The sequence below is a fragment of the Ochotona princeps genome, chromosome 14, assembly GCF_030435755.1.
Source record: "Ochotona princeps isolate mOchPri1 chromosome 14, mOchPri1.hap1, whole genome shotgun sequence".
Classification (NCBI taxonomy): Eukaryota; Metazoa; Chordata; class Mammalia; order Lagomorpha; family Ochotonidae; genus Ochotona; species Ochotona princeps.
This window is the reverse complement of record NC_080845.1, coordinates 26,695,397-26,717,576: the sequence shown is the minus strand read 5'-3', so window position 1 is coordinate 26,717,576 and position 22,180 is coordinate 26,695,397. Positions and strand designations below refer to the sequence as shown.

General features: G+C 40.0%; 1 protein-coding gene across 1 annotated transcript in view; it reads left to right on the top strand.

Moving 5' to 3' along the window:
* TMEFF1 (transmembrane protein with EGF like and two follistatin like domains 1) overlaps positions 1 to 22,180 on the top strand; it is an 84,247-nt gene that overhangs the window by 31,224 nt on the left and 30,843 nt on the right. The window contains exons 3-5 of the mRNA XM_004580951.3: positions 3,645 to 3,774; positions 8,492 to 8,518; positions 10,571 to 10,667. Coding sequence (XP_004581008.1) covers positions 3,645 to 3,774; positions 8,492 to 8,518; positions 10,571 to 10,667 — 254 coding nt within the window. The remainder of the gene's footprint in view (positions 1 to 3,644; positions 3,775 to 8,491; positions 8,519 to 10,570; positions 10,668 to 22,180) is intronic.

The following is a 22,180-nucleotide window of genomic DNA, read 5'->3' as shown; positions in this document are numbered from 1 at the left end:
CAGTTTAACCAGTAGTATCCAAGGGGTTTTGAAGAGAATCCCCTGGAAACATAATGGCCAAGAAACAACAGGACTGTGTCTGCCCTCTCAGGCTCATTCCTTCCTATGTGCTTGTGAGGTTGTAGTTCAGGCACAGAAGTGCAGTGTTCCTTGGTGCCAGATGGCATAGGCTAAGGCTTTCTTGTGTGATTTAAAGGTGCAGCACTTTAAATATATCACTGGGAAGGAATTGTGGCTATTAGCTGTGATTTTGGCCGAATCCTGAAGACCCGAAAGTGATAGTAGCAACAGCAAAAACAGGTAATGTTCATTGAAAAACCTATCATGGCCAGATGTAGATGGTAACTGCGGATTTCTCTTGTTTAGTCGTCGTGACAGCGTTGTTAGGGGTGGGTGTTATTGCAAGTACCGTTGGGCAGATGCAGAAAATTCTGCTGCTGCCACCTAATGCCAGCCGCGGTGGACCCAGGACTCTTGGTTCTGGATGTTAAGCCCTGTGCCTGTCATGATTGTGAGGTATTTAAGTTAGACAGCACATGCAAAGTTATAGTCTAGTGCCTACTGTTAGCCTCATCAGACTTAATGTTCTCTTTCAAAACTGAGAGAGGAGAGAGAGAGAGAGAGAGAGAGAGAGAGAGATAGTGATAGCAGTTATTTGTATCCTGTACTTACTCCGCTTGTACCCTTATAGCTGGGCTGGGATGTGAACTCATTTCAGATTTCCTACGTGGGCGGCATGAATCCAAGTACTGTCACTGATGCTTGTTAGGGTTTTCACTAACAAGAGGCTGGAGTCATGAATCCAACCCAGTCACAGAAATCTTACCTACTGGGTTATATTACCTGCTCACTTAATTCTCCTTTTTAAGAAGCAGAATTTTATAGGCGATTTCTTTTACTACCCTTAAGTGAAATTCATAGATAATACAACAGTCTATACAAACATATAATTAAAGAGATTAATACAATGGCAGTGTAAAGCAGAAAGTGAAATAATTTACAATAAATATTTCAGAGTATAAATGCTTGGGCATGATCTTATTAATTGTTATTTTATTAAAAACATAGTGATAAGATGTTTATATGCACTTAAAATGAAGGTTTGAATTAAAACAAAAGCAATTGAATGCCAGAAGCACATGAAAACAAAAATGTAGAGGTATGGTAGATATTAGAATGACAACTGATATTAGGACAACTTATAATAGACTTGAGTTATTTGTAAATGTTAGGTTTTTTAAAAAAGTTTATTTCTTTTTATTAGACACGCAATTGATGTAGAAAAGGAGAGAGAGAGAAAAATCTTCCTGCTGGTTCATTTCCCACATAACCACAAGGGCCAGAGTTGAGCTTATCCAAAGTCAGGAGCTAAGAGATTCTTCTGGGTCTTCCACGCAGGTACAGAGCCTGAAGGCTTTGGATCATCCTCCACTGCTTTCCCAAGCCTTAACAAGGGAGTTGGATGGGAAGTAGAACAGCAGGGACATGAACTGATGTCCATATGGGATGCGGGTGCTTGGAAGTAGAGGATTAGCCACTTGAGCCATTGTGCTGGGTCCATTGTGTATGTTAGGTCTTACCCTGGTTGTTATATGAATGGCCAGAGAGATTCAGGAATTGTGTACACCTGCGTAGGTTGAACTGTGCTTTCTTCCGTAATAGATGCAGTGACCTTGGAATCCACTTGCTGAGTTTTGGTAACATCATTCTATCATTATGACAACAAATATTGCCTCTGAAAGGGATTGTACTTCTGGCGGTGGTATTGACTCCTCTCCTTTTTGAGTTATTTACTTGAAATGCAGAGTGACAGCTGGTTCACGGCAGCCAGGGCTAGGCAAGGCCAAAGTCAGAAGCCTGGCAATTCCTGTTGGTCTCCTATGTGAGTGACAAGAATGCAGTTATGTAAGCCTTCATCTGCGCCCTCCCGGGCCGTGTTCGTAGGCAGCTGGACAGTAGGTAGAACTCCAGCCAGGCGCTGTGCTGTGGGAAGGGTGGGCTTCCAGAGATGTCTTGACCTGCAGTTTTACAACCCCCACCTTAATGTGAGTTTCCTGTGAGAATAACACTAGGAAGTTATTAAACATTTGTTCAGGGAAGAGATTTGGGTTGGAAAGTTGATAAACTTAGCATTTGACATGCTGGGATACAGGGTCTCGTTTGCTAGTTGACTGGTGCAGGCATCAAGAAGTTACTGTGTACGCTTGGGGAGTGTAAAGGACTTTGTGATCCCTGAAGAACTGGAGGAATATGGAAAAGCTTCTTTAATAAAATTAATGTAGGATTGTGTTGATGATATAGAGCAAATGAGCTGTTTTTACTAGTGTGTTGCCTGTGGTAGTGTGTCATTTAAATGTGCTTCATCAAGTAAGCCTGACCATTGTTCATTGAAGAAAAATTGAGAAATATGCAAAATCATGAACATGGAAATGACCAAACATGAAGGTAAGTGATATGAATGGATTTCTTGGAATTTATTTTAGACCTTTTTCTAAATTGAGCTGTAAATATAGTTTATTTCCTTGTGTAGTAACATGTTCCCTGGGTTTTAAAACTTGAGTCATTTGTGATATATATTTTTTTACCAGTAGAAACTTTAAAGAGTTTTAAATGTATCGGTTCTGAAATCTGTATTGCCTGTTTCTTCTTCATGTATTTTACACATTGTTCACATCCTGATTCATACTCCCAGCAGGCTTTTCTTAAATACTCCAGTTTACAATGCTGGATGATAGATACTATGTTTATTCCTGAACTGTAGATTGTAATAAGAGATAATAGGTAATGTACTTATTGCCTATGGTATTGATTGGTATATGATATAGTTTTTGAAGTATTGGCTTTTATTATATTTTAGGACTCTTACAAGATTATACAATATCTGAAATAGAACTTACATTTATTTGTATTTTCAATAGTGTTTATCTTAGAGGTATTGAATAAATGAATTTTCATGATGGTGACAGTACCTAAGTAACAGTCTTTACAAACTTTATCAGGGGGCCTGGTGTGATAGCCTTGCGGCCAAAGTTCTCACCTTGCATGTGCCGGGATCCCATATGGGTGCAAGTTCATGTCCTGGCTGCACCACTTGCCATCCAGCTCCTTGCCTGTGGCCTGGGAAAGCAGTAGAGGACGGCCCAAAGCCTTGGGACCTTGTACCTGCTTGGAAGACCTGGAAGAAGCTCCTAGCTCCTGGCTTCAGATCAGCTCAGCTTTGACCGTTACAGCCGCTTGGGGAGTGACCCAGTAGACGAAAGATCTTTCTCTCTCTCCTTCTCTCTATATATCTGCCTTTCCAATAAAAATAAATAAATCTTAAAAAAGAAAAAGAAAACCTTATCAGGAATTTCCTGTTATGCCAATGGGTTATTTTAGTGAGCAAATTAAGTAGGGACTTTCATTCTTATTTTTAATGGATAGTTGGTGTTATTTCCATTATGCATGTGAAAACAAGGTGTGAAGAAGTAGAATAATTCTTTTTTTAAACCAAATGAAAGAACAAGCTATGCAGTAGTAGAACTGTGTCTTAATACTGTTATTTTATTCATGAATGTAAAATAAAGTTAATATTCATGCCTAGATGTGAAATTTCTTTTTTCACATTTATTTATTTATTCATTTATTTATTTTTCCATTTACAGTGCCATACAAATTATATTCCTGTGTGTGGATCAAATGGGGACACTTACCAGAATGAGTGTTTTCTCAGAAGGGCTGCTTGTAAGCACCAGAAAGAGATAACAGTAGTGGCCAGAGGACCATGCTACTCCGGTATGTATGATATTCCAGACAAAGGTTTTTCTGAAAGGAGCTTTCCAGTTAGGAGTGGGACACGTGGCCTAAACTGTTGCATGGGTTGGTGATGATTATGTGGAGGAGTTAGTGTCTTTCATTGCTGTTTACTGTTGTCTTTCTAACCCTGGGTTTGAACATTATGCAGGGTAGGATTTGGGGTAGGAAATGACAGGCGATGCGTTATGAACTGTTTTGGTGTGGAGAGGAATGTGGTCAAGAATATCTGCAGAAAGTCTTTGCTAGCGTTTTAGGTTGTGTTTCTTCCCAGGCTCTTCTGTTCTCCCTGCTACCTGATTCTGCATGCCTGCTTGCCCCACCTCCACCCCAGCTGCTTGTATTTTCTTCCTTTAAGCTCTTGAATTGATAATGATTGATTTTTGGAAGCATTGCTGTTAGTTGGTTAGTTTGGAGATTTGCATTGGGAGGGTAGGGATGCAGATAAAATTACTGTATGGGGATTAGTGGAGGCTATTCTTACTTGATTTCCATTTCCTTTCTTTCCCTGTATTTGAATTTTATGGTGCTAAAAGTTCTCCCTGTTACTAGAGCTGAAGGCTATGGAACCAACTCTCAAGTTAGAGGGAATGGTGCCCAAGGCTGCCCTTACTGCTGGCACTTGAGTTCAGGAGGTATCTTCAGACCCCCTCTCAGGGCTAGGTGGTCTGCCACAAGGTGTCCAGGTTGTGGTTCATTATGGGAAAGGATACATGTTAGTTATTTAAAAAGATGGTAGAGTTCTAGTTCATACGATATTACGATATTATTACGCGCAGCTAATTCCCACAACATGGTTCTTTACCGTGAGCTGAAACACCAGACGCAACGAGGTATCTTAGGAGGTTTATTTCAACGGGGCAGGAACGGGTAGAGGTGGTGAAAACCAGGAGAAAAAGGGGAGAGGAGAGAGAGGAGAGCAGGGTAAGAGTGGGGTAAGAAAGGGGTAAGAGCGGGAGGGATAAGAGCGGGACCAGAGAGGGATAAGAGAGGGAGGGATAAGAGAGGTAAGAGAGGTAAGACAGCGAGCCGCACCTGGGGGGGCCTTTTGTAGGCCAGGTATAGGGGGTGGGGATTGGGAGGGATTGAGGGCAGGCCCCCAGGGGATTGGCGCCTACAGGTGAATGCCTAGGGATGATTGGCAAGTGGGTGGATTTGGGGAGGGGGCTGGAAGATTGGGAGGTGGGATTCAGGTGGAAAGCCAGGTTACATCTGATTGGTGGATAGCTAGGCCAGCACGAACTTCATGAGCTGTGAGGAAGAAGGAATGGCACCGGGTCCAGGGAAGGCTATTGGAATAACTCCTTACAATACATGTTAGAGACAGCCAGCCGGAGAGGTGAATGCAGCAGATTCTAGGAGCCACCTAGTCATGGAGTTTGATTTTCTTCTCCAGATATCGTGCATCGCCAGTCATGGATGGGATTATGTCCTCCTGGTCATGGTGTGTGAACAGTATATCTACATCACTGCCCACTAGGAAAGCTCACCTGAACCTTTGAGATCTGAGTTTTTATTGGTGTTGAATTGCATAAGTATCTCTTGTAAAAATGTTTGTTTATTTTCATCTCCTTGGCAGAATAAAAGAGAAGGAGAGAGAGAGAGAGAGAGAGAGAGAGAGAGAAAGAGAGAGAAAAGAGGGAAAGAGACAATCTTCTATCTTTGGTTTGTTTCCCCCCCCCCCCCGCCCCAAATTCTCACAATAGCCTGGGATGGCTGAAGCCAAGATCTTGAAAACTCCATCCCGGTCCCACTTGTGGGTAGCAGAGGCCCATGCCGTTAATGAGAGATGGGGAACATTCAGCCCACAGGCAGTATAAGGCTTGCAGAATTATTTGGTCTGGACCTACCAAGGCAACCTCAGGCAGGACTCAAAATTCAGTAAGCCTATAGCAAACTGATTTTTAGATTGATAATTGTTTGTAGCCTGTGGATGATATTAAAAACATCCAAATGGCTCTTAGTAGAAATCAGGTTTTCCATCCCTGAAAGCCATCATCTGCTGCCTCTCAGGATGAATTTGTAGGCAGGTTGTTTGGAAGTGAGGTAGCCAGAAAGCAAACCCACACCATGACAATGGAATGCAGGCATCCTGAGTGGTTACTTAACGCAAGTGTCACAATGCTTGATCCCATACCAAATTAATGTCCGTGTATTTATTTCTAATCCTAGTTCTGCCAATATCATATGACTTAAAGCCCCAACTCTAAATGTATGATTGGTCTCTAGTGTTGTAAGCCTACCCTGGTAAGCCTACCCTGAGGCAACGGTATGTGGCTGTTTCTATTCTATTCTTTTGTGGTCAACACACTTTCCCTAATGAAAACACTGCTGCTGGGCGTGATTTAGATTATCTTCCTGAAACTGAGGACTAAGGCCAGACCTCTTTTTGGGCAAGGATGAATATTTACTGCACATTAAAAATCAGACGCTTATATATTCTTAAGAGTATTAGACTACCATGTGGTGTGGTTCTTACATGCTTCTCTATGTTATATTTCACATACTTGGTATAGAAACTAAAGAGAAGTATGGGGTTCTTTCCAATCCCAGATTAATTATGCATCATTCATGAGGAGCATGGGCTTGCTTAAGGCACCAAGTGCTTTACTAGTGAATTTTTAAAAAGTTTGAGAGGCAAAGTTAGAGAAAGTCTTTCGTTTGTTGATTAATTCCCCAAATGGGTGCAAAGCCACGAGCTTCTTCAGGGTCTTAGATGTGAGTGTAGGGGCTAAAGGACTTGTACCAGCTGCTGCTGCTTTCCCAGGCTGATTAGCAGGAAGCAGGGTTTTCAAGTAGATGGGACACAACCAGTGCCCACATAGGATTCTTGTGTTGCAGGCTGCGACAGCTCAACCTGCTCGTGCCACAATGCTGGTTGGTAGGCTGGATAGAGCGTTGCACTAGAGTTAGAAGGGCTGACTTTGAAGGAATCCCAATTCTTGTTTATTCTACCGTATGACTTCTTCTCTAAGCCCCAGTTTTTCCGTGATCATAAAGTAGATATCATCTCCTGGAAGTTAAATAAAGTTTGAATGACCTAAGCAGTGGAGTGCTTACTGGTTTTGTTATTTGCTGAGTGGGCCATGTTTTGGTACCATCTGATCTCTATATACGTCCAATTCTGTGAGTTGGAAACACTCTCTTTTCCTTACTTGCAAACTGCCCTTTTATGCTTTAAGATTGGGTTTTCAGGCTTTTATCGTATGAAATCTCTCTTTTGTGACACCAGGAGACTTTTTTCATGCCTTGTATGTGAGCATATACTGTATTTCATTTGTCTACCTCTAATCAGATCAGCGATTTCTCAATAGGAATGCAGCTTGTTCTGATAGGGTTTTATGAATTGTGGAAGGTGTGAGTATGACCTACAAAATAAAATATTTTGGAAAAACTCTATCCCATTATCAGAGTAGTTATAGTGTTTAATTTTCTTCAGAATCTCACATGCAAAAGGAAATGTGAGATATTCATGTTAAAATTGGATATGGGTTGAAGGAAAGGTTGGAGTATGTTTGCCTTAGGAATGCATCTTATTTAGTATTTTATACTAGCGTTTACCGTAGTGCCTGGCACATAATATGTACTTAGTATATGTGGGATGGAAGGGAGGAATGTTTTCCTAAGAAAAATTTGGTGTATATTGAGTGCTTTGCTTGCTGCTTTTCCCTGCCGCTTCACACTGTTTTTTTCCATTATCAGTGAAAATGTCATTTTATGGTTAATCAAAATTGAATACGATTTTAGGGTTCTCATAAAAGTCTATGAAGAGTTTGTAGTTGCTGCTACATGCAATATGCATATCTTTTTTTTGTAGTAGTTCCTGTTTCTACTGAAACTATGAATTTGTTCATTGTCTGAAGGAATCTGGTGGGAAAGGAGCAGCATAGTTGCGTGTAGAGCTCTACACTGGAGAACCTGAAGAACTGGAGTAGGTGCTCCAGATGAGGAAAGAGCTGGATGATGTGTCAGGTCCTTCCCCTGGCCTGTCTGCCTTTCTTATTTTCCCACCTGCTCCATCCTGATGATATTGTAGCATTACTGTGTTTTCAACATATTTTGTGCTATGATGCTTTTAGAATTGTAAAATAAATGTTTTACGTTCATTACATTTTAGGCCAACTCCTTTATGAGATTCCTTCTGATTTGATTTCTTCTGGGAAGTTAATTTCATTAGTAATGTGAGAAACTCCAATCTGAGGTTCTTTTCCTACCAAAACCTTGGGGCTTTCTTACCTTTTGGTCTTTGATCTTTATCAGATTTTATAAAGAAGATTTTAATGTAAGACTCAAAGCTCCTTTTCTGACTTTGTAATGAAAGCAGCTTAATCATTATTCCTCTAACTCTTGAATAAAATTAAAATTTTCTTTTACCTTTTAAATGAGGGAGTTAAAATAAATTCTTTTTACTTAGCCATTTATAATATTTATTGGTCTTTACTCCACAAGCTTCCTGGATATTTCTTGACTAGACTACAAAGTTGTTTGAGTTATAGGTGATTATGAATCTAAGTAATATAAATTTCAAAAAAGCTATAATGAAATAGTTTATATGAATAAGCAAGTAGATATTAAAGTTATGAGGAAAAATCTATAATGATGATGTATATTATAGCTTTATTTTTTATATGAATTTTACTATTTGAGAAGGTGAAGTTTTTCCAGGGGAAATATTCATATTTGTTGTTTTTCTTCTCAGATAATGGCTCAGGATCTGGAGAAGGAGGTAAGTTTTAAATATTAAAGGTCTTTTTCCCACTTTTTTTAAAAACAATTTTGAGATTGTGTACAATCAATAAGTTAAGTATATTCACAGAATGGCATATTCATCACTGCGTAGCCGTCATCCCTAGCTTGTCTGTCTGAGGTGTTCTTTGTTTTTAGACATCTTTCACTAAAGGTTTATTCTCAAAGTAAGGGGAAAATGTAGCTCCTTTTTAATTGAGGTTACACCAGATGACTTCTCCTTAGGTTCATCTCCAAACTGATTTTAGTTTGAACTAGAGTATTTGTAACTCTCCCCATCCCTTCCTTTCAATGTTTTCATTGTGTAAAAATTTCAAGGTACAAGGTTGAAGAACTCCAGAATTCTTTAAATCTGTAAAAATTTCCTGCTTTATTAAAAAAAAAATTTTTTGCTGTACAAATCTGAGAGTTATTTTTGATAGTTAAAAAAATTTAATCTGATATTAGCTTATGGCAACGTGTAGATGATCAGAGTTGATAATGACTAATCTATTTCATGACCTAATGAAGCTATGCTTCTTAGTGATTATCTAATGTTTGAGATATTGAAAGGATACATGATGTAGGAACAGTGTGTGGCCAAGAACACTCATTCTGTTAAAACTAAACGTTTGCACAAAAGCAAGTTAGAGTTACGTTCCCATCATCACCACAGAAAACTGTACCCTCAGCCTCCTGTACCCTCCTTCTAGCATTTGGTATAATTTAAAAATTTCAGAGTTGGAAGCACCTTTGAAGGTCAGCTGGAAAGTAGAATTTTCACAAAGAAGAAGTTTAAGGATGACCACGTCAGCTAAAAAGAAAATCATCAAAGAATCTAGTTTTAAATGGATATGTTTGAGCAGAAGTTTGTAATCATAAATGAAGCGTCAAATTGTAAATTCTGGATCTTAGCTAGAAAGGAATGTAAGGGACTTTGGGGCTTAGCCCCATTGGTCACATATGCAGTTAGGAATCTGTGAGAGTTGACTGCTGTGATTTGCTTTTGTAATCTAGTAGTCTCCTAAGGATGTAAATAGAGTTTTATTTGGGAGCATGAATTAGAAAGGCTTAGTTGTTTATTCAACTCATCTATAAATGCTGGCTTTTTTTGGTGCCACAATTATTCACAATTAGTGTTAGGATCCCTGGCATCTGTTTGGGAGACTGTGAGTTAGAGCAATGGCCGACTGGAGAATAGATTACCCCGAAGGTGTGGTAGATCTGTGCATTTCGTTCCTATTGCCTCCTTCACTGATTGGCACCCCGTGACTAAGTAGTCTTTACCAGACAGCATTGGGAAATTCCTTGAATAAACAAATTCCTTAAATTGGCCCCAGAAATGATCTCCCTACCCAGGTTGAGTTTTTTAGAATAAGGTCCAGTCTAGCTGATACCCACAGATCTAGATATGGAGTGCAAACTGGGGACCTGTGAAGTATACTGCTTTTGACTCATAGATCATGGGAAACCCATACACTTCTGCATTTAGGTATTTCTGATTATGTTAAGTGGTCAAGTATAAAAGAGGGGGTAAGTCCTTTATAAGAGGCCCCCTTTTTATAAATTGGGGGAGAAATATTTCCTCTAACTCTGGAATTTGTTTTGATGTCATTAGAAAGGCAGGTATAAAACCATGTGAGGAAAGGTGATAGTCAAAGAGCTATTTACTAACAGGTATTATTCAGGCTTCTTCCAGTAAGATGGAACTCACAGGATTAAATCTGTTTCTTCCTCTCTCTTACTCAATGTTACAGTTCTTTTGGGCAGAATTAATTTTTAAAATAATTGTTTAAAATTCCATCCTGTTCCAAGGTTCTTAGTTCATTGCATTATTTTTACTAGCAAAAATTACTTATTTTTCTCAAAGAATATGCTGTATTCGGTATTGGCAGCATTTTTGGATTCTCACATTAATAGATTGTAGAAGTGACTATTTTCGGAAGCTTGGTACGTTTTCCCCAGAAAGCTGATGGTACTTAGTGAAAACATGAAGCTGATCGATACAGAATCCCAATTCTCAGTTGCAAATTTCCCTTGTCTTTCCTAACAGAAGAGGAAGGGTCTGGGGCAGAAGCTCACAGAAAACACTCCAAGTGTGGACCCTGCAAATACAAAGCCGAATGTGATGAAGATGCAGAAAATGTTGGGTGAGTTGATGGAAGGAGAGGCAGAAACTTGTGCAGAGGTTCATCATTGACAAGACTATAGAAAACTATCGTTTGCCCCAGTCTGGTACCTTTAGTGTGAGCTTTCTGTATTTTTTTGTGTGTAAGTACGTTGAATTTTCTTTGGTTGATATGACGGTGGCGTTTAAATCAATGTAAATGTTACGGTTTTAGAATGCGATTTCATTCATATATTTTGTTTGTTTTATCTGTACATTTTTCTCCTTGATAATTTTCTGTTTTTATACCAGGTATTAATTATATTAGCCTATACTTTTATTTCAATTTATTTTACAGTTGTACTTTGATTCTGTACTAAACTGCTTATTTTATTTCATTATTTTTTTTAAAGGTTTGTTTTATTTTTATTTGAAAGGCAGAGTTGAAGAGAGAAGGAGACACAGAGATCTTCCATCCACTGGTTCACTCTGCAGATGTCATCAATAACTGGAGCTGGGCCAGGCTGAAGCTAGGAGCCAGGAGCTTTTTCCAGGTCTCCCACATAGGTGCAGAGGTTCAAGGCCTTGGGCCATCCCCCATGGCTTTCTTAGGACATCAGCAGGGAGCTGGATCAGAAGTGGAACAGTCAGGATGCTGGTGCTGCAGGTGGAAACCTTCTGTGCCACAGTGTCTGCTCTAGCTTATTATCATTTTTTAGATTTGTTTATTTGTTTATAAGTGTGAGAGAGAGAGAAAGAGGAGAGAAAGCGAAATCTTCTATCTGTTGGTTCACCTCCTTAGATGGCCGCAGTGACTGGGGCTAGACCAGGCAGAAGACAGGAGCTTCTTCCGGGTTTACCAGTTGGGTGGCAGGAGCTCAAGCACTTGCATCATCTTCCATTGCTTTTCCTGGGCCATTGGGAATGCCAGGATGGCAGGCAGTGGCTTTACTTGTTATGTCACAATGCTAGACCCAACTGTTTTTTTTTTTTTTCTTGCAGCTATACTTAAAAAAATTTCAGAATATATTTCATATTAAGAATAATCCAGAAATATTTGTTTGGATGCAGTCATAAATGTGTAATTTAAAATTGTTTCTAGAGAGCAGTGTTTAGATCAACGGTTAGGACCTCTATGCTGTAAACCATCAGATAGGAGCTCTTTGTCTTTATGCCTATGAAATTCAGTAATTATTTAAAAACATTATTCATAGCAATTTTACCTGTAGAGGCCGGTAAGTTTTTTTTTTCTTTCTCTCATGTTCAGTCTTTTAAGGTGAACCTTGAGTTTTCAGCATTGTCTGTCCAATTTCCCATTCACTGTCCGTGAAGTGGTGTTCTTTGATATAATTGTAACAACAGAGACATTTATCAACATGGTTATGTTTGCTTTTTTCTTCCACTGATACTCTGTTCCTGGTCTTATCCTTTCATTATTTTTCTGTGGCGCTGCTGTTTTGCGTACTTGATTGTAAAGCTTTATTGTTGACTTCAGGACCTGATAACATAAATGGATTTTCTCCATGTCTTCAGTTGGTCTTAACACATATTTAAAACATTTATTTTATAGAGAATTGTATTCTTCCTTACTCATAAAGATTTTTTTATTCATTTTCCAGTTCCTGTGTTATTCAGACTGTAAAGGCATATTGGGGCCTTTTTTTTTGAGTAAATAACAATATAACCTAATCCAAATTAATGCCCCAAGTGAGGTTTATAAATTAAAATTGCTTCATTTTTAACATCACATCACAAAATCACCTTTTTGGATAGTAAATGGCAGACTTAAGTACCTGATAGTTTATGTGTTGTGTTTTTTTTTTGAGGTAGATAAAATTGTCAAAAGACAGGTTCAGTAAAAATTGCTGCAACAGCTGAATTTATTTAATCTCTTTCTGCATATCATCATTTGCATTTTCCTGTGTCCACCTACTTTACTCAGAGTGATTTGATTTGGAGAACATGTTTTCCAAAGTAGATATTGGCCATTCTTTACAATAAGAGAGGATAGATACTAGGCCATACGAACTTACAGAAAGAACACGTAATGGATATATCATGCCATGTCTTCCTCTCATCTTGTACTGTGATGCCGCCTGATGAGAGACCATGTGTGCATGTATATGTGTGTGTGTAGATAATTTAGTTCTTAAAATTTTAAAATTAATTTCATTTATTTGAAAGGCAGAAAGAATTTTCCTTGGGATAGTTTTGTAAGTGTTCTGAGTCAAAAAGCTGTCAGTGCTTGATTAGTTGGACCTGTTTTTATTCCTTGTGATGGTACGTCTCTTCAGATGTATTTCTTTGCTTTATTTTCCATGCTTAAATGGGAAGAGGTACAGGTGTTTTGCTTAGAAGTGAGAAAGATTCCATGTAATCCCAGAGGTGATCTCAAATACGGCATCGTTATTTGAATGCTTTCCTCGTCAAATAATATATAGCTTCTTTTTAATTAGAGAATCTGTTATGTATACTAAATGAATAGTGTGTCAGTGTATCTGAGAGAGTGCAACCCTATTCTTCCAGGTGTGTGCTCCAAGTGTAAGGAAGTGGTTACAGGCCAGGGGAGGGTCTGTTACAATGTGGATCCCCATGTGGACAGGGACAAAAGGAAATTTTGAGAATATCTTATCTTTTGGCCTATACAATGCTTATTGTTGATTGAAGCTGTTTTAGCAGTATAAACCTATCTCACTGTTATTGTTTGCTTATTTTTGACCTTTAAATGAGCCATGGTACCAATACGAGTTTATGCCCATGAGGCACTTGCTGTATACTGTTTACAGTTAGACAACAGGGTACTTGTCTAAGGAATTTTTACCTGGTCACCTAAGACCTTTTGGGTATGAAACCTCAGACATACAGAAATAAGCCAGCAACAAAACCTTAATTTTTATATAAAAATTCATTACTAAGGTATTGTATACATTTCATATGAAAGGATAAACTGTTACTGAAAATGAAAGCTCTCAGTTATTAACCAAGTACTCAGTTCATGGCCAAAGTTTTGTAAAGTCCATCAGGAACAGTGTGCTAAGAATGGGATATTACTATATTTTCTTGCCTAATCCTTTCATTTTACAGATGACAATGAGGAGTAAAGTCAGAATGTTTGATGTCAGTTCTCCTAAGTCCCAGTACATCGCTTTTCTTACACCTGCCTCTGTAAATAATGTTTTTACATTATTAAAAGGGGTGTTGTTACTTTTTTCCCACTTCAAGTATTCTACTGATATTTTTTCTCACTTAAAGTATTGCTACTGTGTGATGATTGCCTTGAGAAATCACTTTACTTTTTTTTCAGTGTGGTCACAGCTGATTTCTTTACTTCCTTAATTTATCTCCTGGTCACTCTGATCACCAGCTGCTTTTCAAGTCTTTCCGTTGGTCCTTGGTTGCCGTCTAGAAACCAAATGGCTGCTTCAGTGGGTTTTTTTCCCAGAGATTTTCTGACCTTTCTGACTACATTCCCTGAGAGACACCCAATTACTCACCCAGCGCTCCTGTTCATACACGCACAGTACTGGTACCTGTTATGTTAAAGCAGTTCTGTAGAGTAAGTGCAATAAACTCATATTTTACATCCTCCTTTAAAAAATGTTTTTGGTAGTGACCCACTAAATTGACTTCATAATCCGCTGGTGATTATGACCTGGAGCTCTGGAAGTAGCACTCCAGAGTGTAACTGTAATAGTCACATATATATTTCTTGCTGTATTTTCAAGTATGAGTATTCATTTAGAAATATTTTATCTTTGCTCATTTGGAAATGTCTTTCCTGTCAGGAGAAATGCTTTATAACTGATGTAGTTTCCAAAGAGCAGCTGAAATCTTTCTGTAAATCTGTTTCTCTTACTTACTAAAGAGTTACATTTTTAAAAGATCTGACATTTTTGAGGAGGGCATAAATTGGTACTATGTAAGTTAATTTTCTGTTTGTAGAGTAGTGTTTTTTTTTACATAGCCATGTAAAATGAAATGGGCTAAAATATATTACATGCTTCATTCTCTTTATACAAAAAGCATGGAATATGTTTTTAGTACAGTGTTCAAGCTAGGTATCGTAAACTGTCAGGATTTTCAGAGCTTGTTTAGATACTTTCCCTCTACCCCAATTCTTGTGATTTCTGTCTGAGAGGTGGGATAGGAAGGTTTATCTCGACCCCACAGGGAATAGGGAACTTGGAAGGGACCACATGCTTCCTAAACAGCGATCCTTTAGCACAGGTCTTGGGACATCATGAGATGCAAACATGGTGTTCGTTCAGATCACTGATGTGAGTGGTTTTTTTCACCAGTGCACTTACCATTCCATCTGCTTTGTGTTCTTATATTTGATTTTCAAAAATAATTTTGGGGAGCAGTGTTGTGGGGTACTAGGTGAAGCTGCTACCTGACATCCCATTTGGGCCCTTGTTTGAGCCCTGGTTGTTCTGCTTCCAGTCCAGCTCCCTGAGAATGCGCCTGAGAACCTAATGGAAGGTGGCTCAAGTGCTTGGACCCCTATACCCACTGTGGAGACCTGGAAGAAGCTTTTGGCTCCTTTCTTTGGACTGGTCCAGCTCTGGCTGTTGCAGTCATTTAGGGAGAGGACCACTGGATGGAAGACCTTTCTTTCTGTCTCTTTCTCTTTCTGTTCTCTGTCTGTAATTCTTTCTTTCAAGTAAATTAATAAATCTGTACAAAGTATAATTTTTTGAGACTGGCCAATTGGTGCAAGTTAAGCTGCTGTCTACAATGCCAGTATCCCACTTCAGAATGCTAGGGCAAGCAAGTCCCAGCTGCCCTGCTTCCAATCCTGCTAACTGCTAATGCACCTGGGAATGCAGCAAAGATGGCTCAAGTTCTTGGACCCTTGCCAGCCGTGTGGGAGACCTGGATGGAATTCTAATCTCCTGGCTTCAGCGATGCCCAGCTCCAACAATTTTGGCCATCTGGGAAATTAACCAGCAGATGGTTTCTTTGTCTTTCTGTAATTGTACCTTTCAAATAAAGAAAAATAAATCACTAAGAAAAATACGAATACTTTTTTCTTTTCCCTTATCAGGTTTTTAGCGGCTATGTGTACCAACATGCCTTGTCAATGAGTCTAACTATAGATGCCTCCCAGCTTGTAATTTGCTTTCCTGGAATAGGAAATATTACACTCGGGGGAACTATATCTCATACAGGGATAAATTCTACATGTTAAGTATATGGGTTCTTCTGCTGATTGAGGTGCACTGATTTTATGTATTGTGTGTATCTTCTCTCTCGTCTGCTCAGTGGTTGTTTTGTTCATTGATTGTTTACCTTGTTTGTGCTTCTGGAGGCTTTTGCCCCTCACTTGCTGAAGCCTGCTGTGTGTCTACACTGGTTTCATGTGCTGTACCTGGTTTCTGATGGTTGTTTTCATTACTGCTTACCTCACACGTGCACCTGGAGGTGGACAGTTGAGGTTCCATGTTAAAGGGGTTTCAGTGTCCCACCCTCGCCATTTGTGCAGCTCAGGAGTAGGCGTCGTACTTTGGGATGCTAGCATTACAGTGTTATATTAGCTGGTACGTCACAGTGCCAACTCCCAGTTATTTTCTTTCGAAAACAAGGAACAAACGATTAATCATTGTTCTATCTGAAGTATAATCTAGGTGTTAGCAGTAGCAGGCTCCTTTTATTCTTTTTAAAAGATGCTTAATTTTTAGCTACTTAAAAGACAAGGGTGACCAAGAGAGATAGAGGGGGAAGGGAAAGACAGATTTTGCATCCACTGGCTCACTTGCAACAGCCAGAGCTGGGCCAGGCTGAAGCTAGAAGTCTGGAACTCCACCCGTCCCTCCCATGTGGGTAGTAGGGGCCCAACCCCTTGAGCAATCATCAGCCTTCCAGGATTCTCTAGCAAAAAGCTGGATCAGAAGCAGAGCAGTTGGGACTTAAATGGCCTGCTAATCCAGGTACATGCTTCCCAAGTGGCAGCTCATCCCTCTGCATTGGGCTGACCCAAAGGCAGGTTCCTTTGTCAGGAAGTTTCATGTTTGACAGTTGACAGTGAAGGTTTCTTTTTCCATGTTTTCTTGTTTTGTTTTGTTTTGAGATAGAGAGAGAAAGAAAGAGAGAATGAGAATTCTCCTACCTGGTGCTTAACTCCCCAAATGCCTAAGTGATCAAATCTGTGTAGAGGTAAAAGCCTGGGAGTTTGGAATTCCATCTGGGTCTGCTGGAGGCCAGCCTAGAACGCAGAATATGGGCATGTTCATCACCAGGCTAAATCCCTGCTGCAAGAGGCTTGCTTTTAAAGTACAAAGCTCCAGTATTCCTGCAACTTCTTGCAACTTTTCAAATGTGTTGTTACTCTGACACTTTCTTGTTCACTCTGTCTCTGTTACTCCCTCTTACTGGAATCCCAACCCTGTCTATCTGCTTGTTTAATTTCATCTCCTCCTTGGAGCCCTAGATAAAGCTTGATCTAGGTCAGACGTCACCACCTCTTCTTGGAAGCCTACCTTACTCTCTTCCACAACTCGTGTGAGTTAGGTGATTGGACTCTGTGCTCCACCACAGTCTTGAAAAAATCTGAGGCCAGGAACTTTGTCTTGCTGGTGTCTGTATGGGTTGGGTTTTCCTTAAGGTTGGGTATTTCAAGGTAGGTACCAGTACTGGTCTTTTGTGAATAAGTGGCAGTTAACACTAGGGCATTAGATTCACTTAGAGTGGTTTAGAGGGTTGTTATGATGATTTAATGTGTGTGTGTAATACTAGTATTGATTTTCTTGTGGGTTTGATTAGGTATTTCTTGAGTAACTTTGCATGAATTAGTTTAAGCCAGTGTTTTTTCTAACTTCTAAATAAACTTACTGTATTGAGAAGAAATGTCAATTTCTAAGTAGAGTAAGAAAGAGAAAGGATGGATGTTTTTCAGTAATAATAGCAATAATAATACCTTTCAGAAGTGCACAATATTTGATATATTATCTTGAAGAGTTTTGTACAAATTTTACTTGATTCTCTCAGCAGTGTTATTTTAAAGGTGTGGAGTTGTGATTTGCTACGATCACAAAGGTAAATCACATAAGTCATTTTATTTATTCATTTATTTCTGTGTGAATTCATGCTTTTGAAATTCACAGTGTTTGGAATTCAAAAGCTTTAGAAGGCTGCACAGTGAAAAGTCTCCCTCCCACCACTGTTTCCAGCCACTCGATTGTCTTCACTAGAGGCAAGCCCTGTGATCTGTTTCTTGTTCCATCTCTCAGTGGTATTTTATGCAAGCAAATACGTACAGGTATTCCTTTTTTTTTTCTCTTTGAAGACGATTGACAGCATGCTATACACACAGTTCTGTACCTTATTTAAAGTTTTTATTGTAAGATTTACATTGCATAAAACATACACAGGAGTTGGTACATGGCACAGTGTTTAAGTCACCACTTGAGACACCCACATCATCTGTCGGACTGTCTGATTCCAGTCCTGACCACTCAATTTCTGATTCAGCTTCCTGCTAATGCACACCCTGAGGAGTAACGTTAGGATGATTCAAGCACTTGGGTCCCTATCATTCATGTGGGAGACCCATTTGGGGAGTAAACTAGTAGAGGGAAGATCTCTCTTTGTCTCTCAAATAAAGAAAAAGTCCTTTAAGCAACTTTAAGTGAATAATAAATCCCTAGTGTTGACCGCTACTCATTCACAAAAGACTTACACTGGTACCTACCTTGAAATACTCAACCTTAAGCAAAACCAAGCCCATACAGAAATCAGCAAGACCAAGTAAAAACAAATGAAATGCATACGTATAATTTAAGGGCTACTAATTATAAATCGTCTACATAGCTAATGGCTAACAGCTATGGTATCAAGTAGAATATTGCCGTATTTTTAGTGCCAAATGTGAACTTAGCCTTGGAAAAGAAAAAGCACTATTGTGCCACTATTGAATGAAGGCTTGCAGAAGATGCACTGTCCAAAGAGCTTGCAGGGTTCCCTTTTCAAAAATCCAGTGGCCATGGCATTGAGTCTCAGAGACATGGAGTTGGGAAGTATCAGACAGGTTTGCAATGTGTAGATGACTGACAGAAATGATCTTCTCTTTTAATACTGACATTGCCTCTCTGCAGCTCTCGGGAGTATATCAACTAATTGAATGTGCTGAATTCAGGCCACAGGATGTGGGAAGAAGAGCAGGTACTTTATCACCTTTGGTCAGAGAGAGCCAAGTACAGATAAGTCTCCAGGCCAGGTTTAAACTGGGTCTTTTGGCTAGGAGGATACAGGACAAGGCACCTTGGTAATGATGACTGTCAGTGCAGGAGGTATCAACTATGTTAACCTGTTTGATTATGCACAGATTGCCCTCTGCATCTTGTCCATTGCTATCCTCCTGGGATTTTCCTTCAGTGTTGTAGCTCTTCTAACAGCAGTCAGTTCTCTAATACCTGCTGGGTGTCAAAAAATTAAGGTTAAAATCTTGGAGTTTGTGCCAGTCTCATTTTCTGCTCCCACTTTAGAACCAGCTGGACATAAGGTCCTTAGGCTTCTTTCACTTCTCTCCAACGCCCCACAAGTTTTAGGGTTGTCATAATTTGTTGAAGTGCCTTACAGAATTCATAAAAAGCACTACTCTTGTCACTGTTTGAAAAAGATACAAATGACCCACCAAATGCAGAGAAGCATAGAGTGAGACAGCCAGAGAAGTCCTGAACCCAGGAGCCTCTCTTGCTGTGGAGCCAGGACACATCACCCTCCCAGCAGGTTGCCCAGAGGCTACCAAATCCTCCTTGTTCACATTTTTTTTTAGGATTTATTTCATTTTTATTTGAAAATCAGATATATGAAGATGAGGAGAGAGAGAGGAAGATCTGCCATTCATTGATTCACTCCCCAAATGACTGCAATGGCCAGAGCTCAGCCAGTCCGAAGCCAGGAGCCAGGAGTTTCTTCCGGGTCTCCCACACGGGTGCAGGGTCACAAAGCTTTGGACCATCCTTGACTACTTTCCCAGGCCACAAGCAGGGAGCTGGATGGGAAGTGGACCTGCCGGGATTAGAACCGGCACCCATATGGGATCCCGGGGCTTTCAAGGCGAGGACTTTAGCCGCTAGGCCACGCCGCCGGGCCCTATATGGTTTTTCTAAGTGAGATTGGGAATATTCTTTTTAGTCTTTATTTGAAAGCTACCTTCTGGGCCTGGCGCCAGCTAAAGTTCTCACCTTGCACACGCCAGGATCCTATATGGGCGCCGGTTCTAATCACAGCAGCCCCACTTCCCATCCAGCTCCCTGCTTGTGGCCTGGGAAAGCAGTTGAGGACGGCCCAATGCATTGGGACACTGCACCTGCGTGGGAGACCCGGAAGAGGTTCCAGGTTCCCGGCATCGGATCGGCGCGCATCGGCCCGTTGCGGCTCACTTGGGGAGTGAATCATCGGAGGGAAGATCTTCCTCTCTGTCTCTCCTCCTCTGTGTATATCTGGCTGTAATAAAAAATGAATAAATCTTAAAAAAAAAAAAAAAGAAAAACCATATAGCGTTAACAAAAACAACAAATTATAATTCACTGACAGAAAATGAATGGAAGATGAACTTGTAAACCCTGATAACCAGTGAAGATTTCATTCTTAATGACAGAATACCAACAAATAATGAATAGATAGGTACAAAATGATACTGAGATCATAAAATAAAAATAGGAAGCAAAAAAAAAATGAGCACTCTAGGGCTGGCCTGGTGGCATAACACATTAAGCTGCCACCTGCAGCTCAGTCACCAAACTGATTCACTTCGAATCAGTTACCAGATAACGCTCCCAGGAAAGCAGTAGAAGATGGCCCAAGTTCTTGGGCCCCTTTCATCCACCTAAGAGACCTAGATGAAGCTTTTAGCTCCAGGCTTCGCTGGGCCCAACCCCAAGCCATTTGGGAGTGAACCACTGGACAGAAGATTCTCTCCCCCTCTCTGTATGTATTTCTAACTCTCAGATATTTTTTTTAAATGAACCCTTAGAATAAAGTTGAGCCCTTAGGAATTCAAAAGTATACACACACAAAGAAAATGTCCAAGGAGTAAAAAATAACATTAAATCTCCCAAAAGTACAACAACAACAAAAATTTTAAATAGAGAAGCATAAAGGTACAGACTAGTCCAACATGTTCAACCTCTGAATAAAAGAGATGTCAGTAACAGAAAAAGAGAGGAAAGGAAGCCATCAAGGGAAATTTTTCATAACACAAGCTAGTAAACATCATGAAAGGGCGTAATGTTGTCAAATTTCACTATACTGGGGACCAAAAGAAGATCCTGCATGTTTCATGGGAGAAAAATGCAAACACAGAAAGGATCGGGACTTGTGACGGTTTCAGATTTCAACAGCAACTATTGACTAATGCTCACTAAATTCTAAGGGGAAAATATACATTTAGAATTACGCACTTGCTAAGTTATGTCTTGATCACTGGGTAACAAAATAAAAACATTTTCAGCAGCAAGTTAGAACTTCAGCCTCCCCAGTCCATTCAAGTATGTCTTTTCTGGGGAAGGGAATTGGGCTGGAAATTGAGTTCAGTTAATGTCAAATTGACCTGGGAAAGCAGTCGAGAATGGTCCAAAGCCTTGGGACCCTGCACCTGTGTGGGAGACCCAGTAGAGACTCTGGGCTCCTGGCTTCAGATTGGCTGAGCTGTGGCTGTTGTGGCTACTTGGGGAATGAATCAACAGATGGAAGATATTCCTCTCTGTCTCCTCCTGCTCTCTGTGTGTCTGACTTTCCAAACTAGATAAATAATTAAATCTTAAAAAAAAAAGAAAGTTAGCTTCTGATGAGTGATTGAAATGTTCATGATTTGTCTTTAAAAAAATGCCCGTGTCTCACAGCTGGCTGAATTTGTGGCGCAGCACATGAAGTCGCTGCTTGTGCTGGCATCCTACATGATTATGTCCCAACTGTTCTACTTCCGGACTAGCTTCCCTGCTAATTCACCTGGGAAAGCAACAGAGGATGACCTAAGTTCCTAGGTCCCTCTATGCATGGGAGAGACCCAGAAGAAATTTCTAGCTCCTGGCTTAGGCCTGACGCAGCCCACCAGTTGTAGCCATTTGGGGATTGAACCAGAGGATGGAAACATCTTTTTTTCTCCACTTCTCTCTATAATTCTGCTTTTCAAATAAAGCAAAAACTGAAGAATAAAAGCTTGAATCTGATGTTATTTTAAGGGACTTAAAGACTTATTTGATTTTTTTAATGATTGTAGTTATCTTTTAGCTTCTCTTTCTGTTTTTTAGTCAAGTATAATAGTTAATATTAAACAGTTTTTTTTTCTAATATGAGAAAAAGGAAAAGAAAGATCTGATCCACTCGTTCACTTCTCAAATGCCCGTAGCAGTTGGTCCAAGATCCAGGGATGCACTCCACGTCTTCCAAATGGGCAGCAGAAACCCAGTTTTCTGGGAGGGAGGAGAGACACAGAAAGAGGTCTTCCATCTGCTGGCTTACTTCCCACAAGCCATAACGGCTAGAGCTGAGCTGAGCTGAAACTGGGAAGCAGGAAATCCCTTTGGTTCTCCCACACGGGTGCAGGGGTTCAAA